Below are 11159 nucleotides of genomic sequence, written 5' to 3' on the forward strand. Positions count from 1 at the left end.
TCTCTCTCTCTCTTTCTCTCTCTCTCTCCAATTTCTTTTACTTCTTATTTTATTTGTCTTCCATTTTTCAATTCTAAATCAACATAATAACATCTTTATTTTTTTTTTCTTTTTCTTTTTCTTTTTTATTCTTTACAGGGTTTTATTTCACGTTGGACTATAATCATGCTTGCAAAACTATCAATTTAATATAAGGAGAGAGAGAGAGAGAGAGAAACGAGCGATGGGGGTATGTTTGTACGGGGAAGGGGAGGGGAAAACGAATGGACATCGTTTATGCAACAAATTTCGTATCACTTCTGTTTCGTTTTGCTTTCCATCGGAGTTACTACTTCTTCTTTTTCTTTTTATATGATCGAGAAACTCTTTTACCGACGGTGATAACAAAAGAAAGAAAGAAAAACAAAAAATTAAAAACAAATAAATAAATATATAAATAAATAAATATCTAACATATGTATGTGTAAATTCAAAGTGAAAGTTTTCAATTATCGAAAATTGGATAAATAAAAAAATTCGATGTTACCTGTAAGCCCGATAAATCGTTTGCTCGAATTAAGTTTACGTTTCATTGGATTATGGCCCGATTATAATTACGCCATAGTTCATCGTATTATTTGGATATTTACGATGTCTATCACATTAATATTTCAATTTTGTTATCTAATAGAAAACTTACGTACAAGCGATTTACCAGGTTTGATGGATTGTTTAAGTATTACCATTTCTAACAATTTATTATTTATTAAATTAATAATACTTTGGATTAAGAACAGGTATGTAAGCGTTATACTTTTTAAATAAAAATTTATATATATATATATATATAATTAATTAATTTTTATTTTAATTATTCGTTATTATTTTCGTTCTTTTTTGTTTTGTTATATTTCGTTATTTTTTTTATTTAATTATTTCTTATATATATATATATATATATATATATATATATATATATATATATATATATATTTTTCTTTTATTTCAAAATTGAATCCCACCTTTCTTCATATTATTATTTTTACGCGCGCGTGTGCATGTGCGCGTGTGTGTGTGGATATATTTAATTAATTTTTAGTTCAATCATTTTTATATGATATAATCTATTTTAAAAAAATTAAATATATATATATATATATATATATAAATTTGAGTGAATATTTTTATTTTCTCTTTTAATGCTTCGATTAATAATATTTTCTTTTTTTTTTTCGTTTTATCAATAATTTATACGATCCAATCAATGATTGTTTTTTTCTTTTTCTCAGAGTATTCAGAGAGATTTTAACAATGATGACGAACGATTGGAAAGAGTGCCTAATCGAAAAAGAAAATGTTGTAACGATGATGAAAAAAGTGACATTATCACGTCGTTATTCGAACTTTTTCGTTGGTTCTTATTCCTTAGGGGTAACGTTCTTCCTTTCGTTTGCTCTATTTTCAAAAGAAAAACAGCTGTTACTTAAAATGGAATTACCATTCAACGTTATGATATCACCGATTTACGAGCTCGTCAATTTTGCACAATTTCTTGAAGAATTCATAGCTGCCTCTACGTCGGGTATGACGAACGCTTTACTCGTGACCTTGGTGAGAATAATTTTCTTTTTTTTTTTTTTTTTTAATTAATTAATTATTAAGAACAATGATATTATTTCTTTCCTTTTTTATTTTTCTATTGTTACTCAAACGATTTTTAAAAATTATTTTTATATTGTTTCGTTTCATTTCTTTCTTTTCTTTTTTTTTTTTTTTTTTTTTTTTTGATTTCATTTTCTAGATACTCCACGTAGACGGTCAAGTGGAAATAATTTGTAAAAAATTTTCAGAAATATCGAAAATGACGAAGAATCATTTGTCCTGTAAAAAAACGTTCGAATCGTTGATTAAATGTCATCAGAGGGTTATTACATTCGTTGAAAATATCGAAAATATATTTTCTTACATTGCATTGATGCAATTTCTTTCGAATACTTTGGTGATCGGATTATTGGGTTTTTTAATCGTCACGGTAAGCTACATAAACATATATATATATATATATATATATATATATATATATATATATATATAAATCAAGATTATAGAAAAAAAAAAAAATTACTGAAAGATATTCTCTGATAACAAGTCACTAGATTCTGAACAAAGGTCCGTCATATTGGCTAGGACAATTCCCTATTATATTCTAGTGAATTTGGAAGCTTTCGTTCTCTGCTTTGCTGGGGAATTTATCAGATCCAAGGTAAATAATTTTTGTTAATAATAATAATAATAATAAATTTTATAAAAAGTAATTTTACAAGCTGCTTTTTTGTAATTTTATTTTTGTAATCTGAAAAAAGAAAAAGAGGAAGAATAAGAATTTGGCTGCATTTTGAAATTTGAATGGGTTTTGAAAAAAAAGAAAAAAAAAAAAAAAAAAAAAGAAGGAATTGCGTTTAAAAATCATCCAGAACTTATTTTCTTTCTTTTTTCCTTTCTTTCTTTTCTTTTCTTAATTTTATTATTCTTCACATTTTATTTTATTTATTTACTTCTTTATTTCTTTATTTATTTATATACTTATTAATTAATTAATCAATTAATTTATTTATTTTCATAGAGCATAGCTATCGAGAAAGCAGCTTATGAATGTAATTGGTATGAACTTGATCCGAATGAAAGTAAATCTTTATTGTTCTTGATGATTAGATCACAAAAACGATTTAAAATCACCGCGGGCAAATTTATGGAATTATCATTGGAAGGATTCGCACGAGTAAGATTTTTCGAAAATATAAATTGACTTTCTTTAGATTTTATAAAATATTAATTTCCTTTTTGTTTCACTTATTTGTTTGTTTCATTTGTTCGTTTCTCTGTTATAGTTGTTAAAAGCCTCAGCCTCATACGTCTCTGTACTTCATGCGAGTTATTAAAATTGATTTTTTATCTTTTCATTTTATATAGTAAATACATTATTACTTACACAGATAAATATTTTAAAATATGAATATATGTGTCTGTATATATACAAAGAGAATATTATTAAAGTTATTATATATATATATATATATATATATAATCAGTAAATAATAATTTTATATTTTGTTCTCTCTCTTTCTCTCCTTTTTTCTATTTATATTTATTAAAAAAATAATAAATAAAAGTATGATTATTTTTCATATAATATAATACATGTATACATCGAGAATGATTCGACTTGTTTGAACAATGCAATGACGTTTTTAGAACGTACGTATATAAATATTAAATGAACATTCGGTGTTGCATGCTGTCTGACAAACTTGATTCCAGGGGATTCCCTTTCTTAAATATTTGAAGAGTATAATTTTACTCTCTTCGTGCACGAAGATCTCAACAACGAATTTATTATTACATATATACATAGGATATCTATCCATATCTATGTACTTGCATATATTGGTCAGTATATACTTCTTATATACTTACAATCCCATTTCATATAGTCCATCTTTCTTAATTTAATTCTAATCATTCTATTTCAGTTTGATCAAGGTCGATATATATATATATATCGATAAAGAATACATAAAAAATAATATATATATATATATATACGATAATATAGTATATATATATATATATATATATATATATAATAATATATAGGGGGTTGGCCAAAAGTTATTAAGAAAAAGAAATTAATTTAAAAAGTTCCGAGAAATTAATTTACAAAAAAAAAGAAGAGAAAAAGAAAAGAAATTACTTATAAACTTCTGAACCACTAGTTCTATATTCAAATATTTATATATTACTTTATATATTATATATATATATTATATATTATATATATATATATATAATATATAATAATAAAATATTTCACAGAGAATATTTTTATCAATCCGAGAGACATGAATTCAAGGCAATAATTTGAGATGCTACACTTGTATTTATATATATATATTAAAAAAAAAAAAAAAAAAAAAAAAAAAAAAAAAAAAAAAAAAAAAAAAAAAAAAAAAAAAGGAAAAGAAGAAAAAGAAAAATAAGAAAGAAAGAAGCACAATAGCAGGATCATTATTTCACAATTTCTTTTTCTTCTCCTCTATCGTTGCTTATTTAACAAAAGCAAAAAAAAAAAAAGAAAGAAAAAGGGAAAAAAAAAGAAAGAAAGAAAAATAAAGAAATAAATAAATAAAAAAAGAAAAAAAAAAAGCAAGGAAAGAAATGAAAGGAAAAAGAAATTACAATTTTCCTTCGAGCGATCATATATTCTTCCGATCTTTTTTTTCTCCTTCCTCTTTTTTTTTCTTCTTCTTCTTCTTCTTCTTCTTCCCTTCTCTCCGACAATTTCTATACAAAATAGAAATATATATATATATATATATATATTTATGTATATGCGTGTATTATACGAAGAGTGTCCGAACATTACATATTTTAACGATCATTTCTTTCTCTCTCTCTCTCTCTCTCTCTCTCTCTCTACAGTGCGATCAAGCATAATGTTCACTACCTTCTATCTATCTATCTATCTATATATATATATATATATATATATATATATATATATATATATATAAAAAGAAAAAAAAAAAGATACTAAGAAGACTAGACACGTCTACCGGAGCTCCTTCGTATTTAATATTTTATTCGTAATATTATACTTAACCATCGCATTTTTTATTTCGAGCTTTCTTCGCTGTTTTTTCATCATTTGAGAAAACTTTGTTTTATGTTGAAACTATGGAGTTTTCGATGAATAATGCAATAGCTTGAAATTGCAGAGAAAAAGAAATAGAGAGAGAGAGAGAGAGAGAGAGAGAGAGAGAGAGAGAGAGAGAGAGAGAGAGAGAGAGAGAGAGAGAGAGAGAGAGAGAAAGAGAAAGAGAAAGAGAAAAAGAGAGAGAGAGAGAGAGAGAGAGAGAGAGAGAGAATGATCGATAAACTGTGTTGGTTTGGTGTGGGACAACGTGCGTCGTGCGCATTTGAAAAAAAAATAAGAAAGAAAGAAAGAAAGAAAGAAAGAAAAAAAAGTAAAAGAACAAGAAAGAAAGAAAAGAAAAAAAAAAAGACCATCTCTTAGGATAAGTATAAATCACGATAACGTTCAGTATCATTGAAATCATTCAACGATAAAGAAGGTAGAAGAAGTAACAAAAAAAAAAAAAAAAAAAAAAAAAAGAAGAAAAGAAACTTAACAGACCAACTACTTCAAGCGCGTTTTATTTTACGATCAGCTGATTGATTCTTTCTAACATTTTTTAATTATCTTCAGAATAATGTCGTGTATATAGTTATTATTATTATTATTATTATTTTATATATGTATATATAAAGAGAGAGAGAGAGAGAGAGAGAGAGAGAGAGAGAGAATAAAAAAAAAAAATAAGAGAAAAAGAGAAGACGAAGAAGAGATAAAATGTTGACAAGTACAATCGGTCCAGCTGTACAATTAGGATTACGTTGTGTTGGAGTATGGCCTAATTCTATGATGATATTTCCACGAATCTTTTGGATCGTGACAGTATCCCTCGTACAAACTTTTCAATTTCGTTATCTATTTGCACATTCGGGATTCATGGAACTTATGAGAATAATGGATAGCGTAAGTCTTACTTTGGCATACACGATTACCATCTTGAAGCTCTTCGCTTTTTGGATTAATTATAAGTAAGATTTTTTTATATCAATATATGTCTTCTTTATACACATTTGTAATATGTACATTATTTATTTATGTACGTATATATATATATATATATATATATATATATATACACATATGTATGTATGTATGTATGTATGTATGTATGTATGTATGTGTTGATCATTGATGATTGATATCCCGTATTGTTTGTTATTTATTGATTTTCTTTTTCTCTTTCATTTCTTTCCTACATTTTCAATTTTTAAAAATTTTTTTTTTTATTTTTTTATTTTTTATTTTTTTGAACGATCAAGCTACGTTAGCCTCTGCGTCTATTCGCTTGTGTTTGTTTGTGCGCTTGTCTTATTTATATAATTGTATTAATGTCTAATTATTACGTATACTTGTGATCATGTGAACGTGCTTTTACGTTTATTTAATGATGAAATTATTTTCTGTGTAAAAAAAAAAAAAAAAAAAGAAAGAAATTTTAAGAAAATAATGCATTCAAATATTTTCGATTTTATTATTCATTCGTTTATTTATTTATTAATATTATTTTTTTTTTTTTTTTTGTTAATTGTCCTGAAGACAATGAGAAAAAGATGGAGAGAGAGAGAGAGGGTGGGGGAAATTATTTTTTAATTATTAAAAAATTTATCAATAATTTTGTTAATTTTTAAGATTTTAATTTTTCAAATATATCTCGTGATATCTATCGACAATGATACGGATTATATATAACTGTTTATGATTATTAAATGAAATTCAATGTTTTTTTTTTTTATATATCATATTAATTTTATATATATATATATATATATAATAATTGCAATAAATTCAATTATTATTTCTTAGTATTACTTCTAATTGAATCTATCAGAAATAAAAATGTTTTAATTATAATGAATATTAAATTGATTATTGTGTCTGTATGCGTTAATGATAAACACTTTCTCAAATATTTCATAACAATTTAATATATAACAATTGAAAATATAATATGCTTTAAATATAAACTCAAAATAAAATTCAATTACTTCCAAATGATATAAAATTGCAATTGAACTACTATTTGTCATTTTTGATTTTTGTAAATATTTAAAAAAAAAAAACAAAAAAACAAAACGTATAAACAAAAAAAGCAAAAGACAAAAGGAAGAAAATTTTGAATTGAATTGATTATTAAAAGTAATGAAAATATTACAAAGAAAAGAAGAAAATAGTCGAAGAAAAAAAAAAATTATTACGCATTAATGATTTAATTTAGCACATTCCACGAGATTTTGGAAATGATGAAAAATGATTGGGAGAAATCTATGGACATTGAATGTGGCCATAGCACTATGACAAGTAAAATAATATTGGCTCATCGTTTTTCGAATTTAATTATCAGCGTTTATTGCATTTCTGCATTCTTTTACGCAACTGGTACATTCATTATCGGCGACAGTAATTACGACGAGGGCGAGGAACGTGAGCTTTTACTGAAGATGATTTTACCTTTTAACAGCAACAAGTCGCCGATATATGAAATTGTTATAATAACGCAATTTTTTCATCAACTTTTAACAACAGCTGTGGCAGCCGTTTTGAGCTCTCTGATTGTTGCACTGGTATGCAATTCTTTTATTTATATATTTATTCATTTATTCATAAATTATTATAATATTAATATACAATTTTTATATTATTATTAATTATTATTATAACAGTATAATTTATTATATTATTTTTGCATTTATTTATTAATTCATTATTTGTGAATTATATATTATTATCTTTTCTTTTTCTTCTTTCTTTTCATGGTTTTAAGAGATTTGATTGTTATTTATTGAAAGAAAAAAAAAAAAAAAAAAAAAAAAACAAAAACAAAAACAAAAAAAAAAAACAAAAAAGAAAAGAAAGAAAAAAGAAAAAATGGAAAGAAAAATATTCTCACAATTAATTCCATTTATCTTATATTATAATTTTTGTATAGACGTTTAAAAGAAATTATTATTATTTTCATTATCATTATTATCATTATTATTATTATTATTATTATTATTATTATTATTATTATTATTATTATTATTATTATTATTATTATTATTATTAAAATATTTAATATAAGCAGATATTAATTTTAAAGATTATTATCTTTTAGATACTTCATCTTGGTGGTCAGGTTGACATACTCTGTGAAATGTTATTACGCATGAGTGAAAAGGACATAGAAGGAAATTTGTCTCTGACCATATTGAAAACAGCAATTGCAAAACATCAAAGGATCATCCTATTCTCGGATAATATAGAATCTCTATTCACATATTTCAGTCTCATGCAATTTATGTCTAATGTACTTATCATTTGTTGTCTTGGCTTTATGATCGTTACCGTAAGTATCATTTGATATATTTATATACAAAAAAAAAAAAAAAAAAAAAAAGAAAGAAAGGAAGAAAAAAAGTTCAAACGACAAAATTAAAAATATACATTTGCATATATATATATATATATATATTTATATTAAATGCGTCGTCATAAAAATAGATTTACAATGAATTGAAAGAAAAAACTTTTGTTTAATGCAAATGTCGTCGAAGGAAAGGGATCGGATGGGAAGGGGGGGGGAAGGAGGTAGATGGGTGGGTGGTCGGTGGTAGAAGGGGGCAAAAGAACGAAGAGAAAATTGCAAATGCATTTAATGTAAATGTCGTGCGCGTACAAGAAAAAATGAAACGAAGAAAAAATTTTTCAAATAGCATTTAATGCAAATGTTATTCAACATAACATGTATTTTTATAAATATAAATACATATATATATATATATATATATGAAAAGAAGAAAGAAAACCGAGAAAAAGGAAAATACAAATTAATGCAAATGTATTTAATTCAATATGTATTTTTATTATAAAATTAAAAAAATATATATACATACATACATACATACATACATACATACATACATATATATATATATATATATATATATATATATATATATATATACATACGTTTAATATAAATATATTTTAAATTCCTCATTCAATAACATGTTAAATAAATAAATAAATAAATAAATAATATTAAATAATAATGAGATATACGATACACAAGAAAAAGAGAATAATAATGAAAGAAGAGAGAAGAGTTGCGATAGGGAATATAAAAAAAAAAACAAAAAAAAAGAAAAACAAAAAAAAAAAGAAGACAAAAAAAAGAGGAAAGAAAAGAAAAGAAAAAGAAGAAAACGAAGAAAAATTAAGAAATGGATAAATAGACAAAACAAATGAATAAAAAGGAAAAAAAAAAAAAAAAAAAAATAGAAAAAAAAAACAAACAAACGAACGTACAAACGAACAAAAGAAATAAATAAACGCAATTCCGATTACAGTCAATCAGCGAGGGAGAAATCGAAGCGGCGAGGCTGACAAAGTCGATACTATTCTACGTGGCGATCGTGATCGAGGCCTTTGTCATCTGCTTTGCAGGAGAGTACGTCACTGCCAAGGTCGGAGCCAGACACGATCGATTCGACGCGATTCGTCTGTCCTTTTCTACTCTTTTCCTTCGTATAGTTGTTCTCTCTCTCTCTCTCTTTCTCTCTCTCTCTCTCTCTATCTATCTATCTATCTATCTTTCTCTCTCTCTCTCTCTCTCTTTCTTTTTCTCTCTTTCGTCGTGTGAAAATGAAACGAAACGAAACGACACGAAACGAAAACAAAACAAAAAACAAAAAAAATAAAATAAAATGAAATAACTAAAAGACGAAAAGAGAAAAAAAAATATATATATATATATATATCTTCATTATATTTATAATATAATATATATTTGTTTATTTTCAGGGTAAATTAATCGGCGATGTGGCATATGAATCAATATGGTACGATTTAAGGCCAAACGAGAGTCGATTGTTACTATTGGTTATATTACGATCGCAAAAGAAATTAACTATAACCGCTGGAAAGATAATGGAACTATCATTGGAACGTTTCACTGCTGTAAGATTATCATTTAATTATTTTAATATCAAAGGGTCTGTTTGAGATTATTTTCTCTTTTTTCTCTTTTTTTTGTTTTCTTGTACCAATCTTTTCGAGACCCTCCGTGCAATTATCCATCATTCATAATAACACGATAATCCCAAAAGTACGAGCTTTATTTTGCAATTAATCAAATTTATACTTGCGTATATATATATGTTTTTTTTTATTTATTTATTCATTTATATTTTTTTTTGTTCTTGATTCTTTTTCTTTTAATGCACCTTATGGTAAATACGGCACTATAGTATATAATTAATTTTTCATTGCTGGCTCGTTTTTTTTTTTTCTTTTTTTCTTCGCCCCACTCTCTCTCTCTCTCTCTCTCTCTCTCTCTCTCTCTCTCTCTCTATTCGAAATATATAATTGAGAATTATGTTTGTTTTAGATTATAAAGGCCTCGGCATCATACGTGTCCGTTCTTCTTGCGATGTATTAATCAGCTGATATTAATAATAATTATTACTACGTATGTAATATACACATGTATATGTATATATATATATATATATATATATATATGTGTGTGTGTGTGTGTGTGTGTGAGCGTGAATATGTGCTCAGGTGATGTTCTACAAAATCTGATTATGTATCCTCTAAATTATGGATTTAATAGTCGTATTTAATTTTCATTTGAAACAATGGAAAAAATAAAGAAAGAAAGAAAAAAGATAATAATACAAATACTTTGATTATGAAATGTTACACGGATTATTACATTAGCATATTTCCTGTAGAAATATCTACGACGTTTTAATAGATCGTAGATAATACTGAATCTTATTCTTTTACTCTTTCTTTCTTTCTTTCTTTATTTCTTTTTCTTTTTTTCTTTTTTTTTTTTTCCATACAACAAATTATGAAAGTTAATATTCTGACGATATATCGTCATATCAATCACGTCGAAAATTAAATAATTCTTGAATGTGTAATTATTTCCAATAACTTGATTCTAATTAACCCAAAAAAAAAAGAGATAAATATATATATATATATATATATATATATATGTATATGTATATGTTATATATCAATAATTATTATTACGACTTAATAATACAAGCAATTTTTAAATTAACGATTCCAATAATTCTAATCTTCTATATCTATTTCTAATAATGGGAATGCTTTTGAAATAATCCAAAGAAAAAAAAAAAAAAAAAAGAAAAAAAAAAAAAAGAAAAAAAGAAAGAAAGAATTAAAATTAAACGAATGTAAGGAAAAGAAATAAAAAAAGAAAAAAAAAATAAATAATCAGAAGATAGATAAAAATCTAATCATTATCATAGACGCAAATTGAAATAATATGATTAATAAGTACAATAAGTACGGGAACGAATAATTCTATAAGGAGATACCATTAGATATTGTTTTACGCAACGTTCGTACGTCACGTTAAATTATTATCTCACAGATTTATATAACTAATGCTCGTAGTACCGTGTATATATATACACATATATATATATATATATATATATATATATATATATACTTACGTATGTAC

The 11159-nt window shown here is 24.6% G+C and overlaps 2 protein-coding genes across 2 annotated transcripts; both read left to right on the forward strand.

Moving 5' to 3' along the window:
* The first annotated feature begins 1570 nt into the window (after positions 1–1570).
* Positions 1571–2918, forward strand: LOC124431516 (odorant receptor 2a-like). The gene is made up of 5 exons (XM_046979534.1): positions 1571–1590; positions 1830–2011; positions 2129–2242; positions 2603–2758; positions 2868–2918. The coding sequence occupies exons 2-5, from the start codon at positions 1841–1843 to the stop codon at positions 2916–2918; spliced, it is 492 nt and encodes a 163-aa protein (XP_046835490.1). The 5' UTR covers positions 1571–1590; positions 1830–1840.
* A 3968-nt stretch (positions 2919–6886) lies between these two features.
* Positions 6887–10437, forward strand: LOC124431514 (odorant receptor 4-like). The gene is made up of 5 exons (XM_046979531.1): positions 6887–7233; positions 7767–7997; positions 9001–9117; positions 9455–9610; positions 10041–10437. Exons 1-5 carry the CDS (start codon positions 6910–6912, stop codon positions 10089–10091), a joined length of 879 nt encoding a protein of 292 aa, XP_046835487.1. The 5' UTR covers positions 6887–6909; the 3' UTR covers positions 10092–10437.
* Positions 10438–11159: the final 722 nt, after the last annotated feature.

Source organism: Vespa crabro, chromosome 21 (assembly GCF_910589235.1).
Source record: "Vespa crabro chromosome 21, iyVesCrab1.2, whole genome shotgun sequence".
In the NCBI taxonomy this organism is placed as follows: Eukaryota; Metazoa; Arthropoda; class Insecta; order Hymenoptera; family Vespidae; genus Vespa; species Vespa crabro.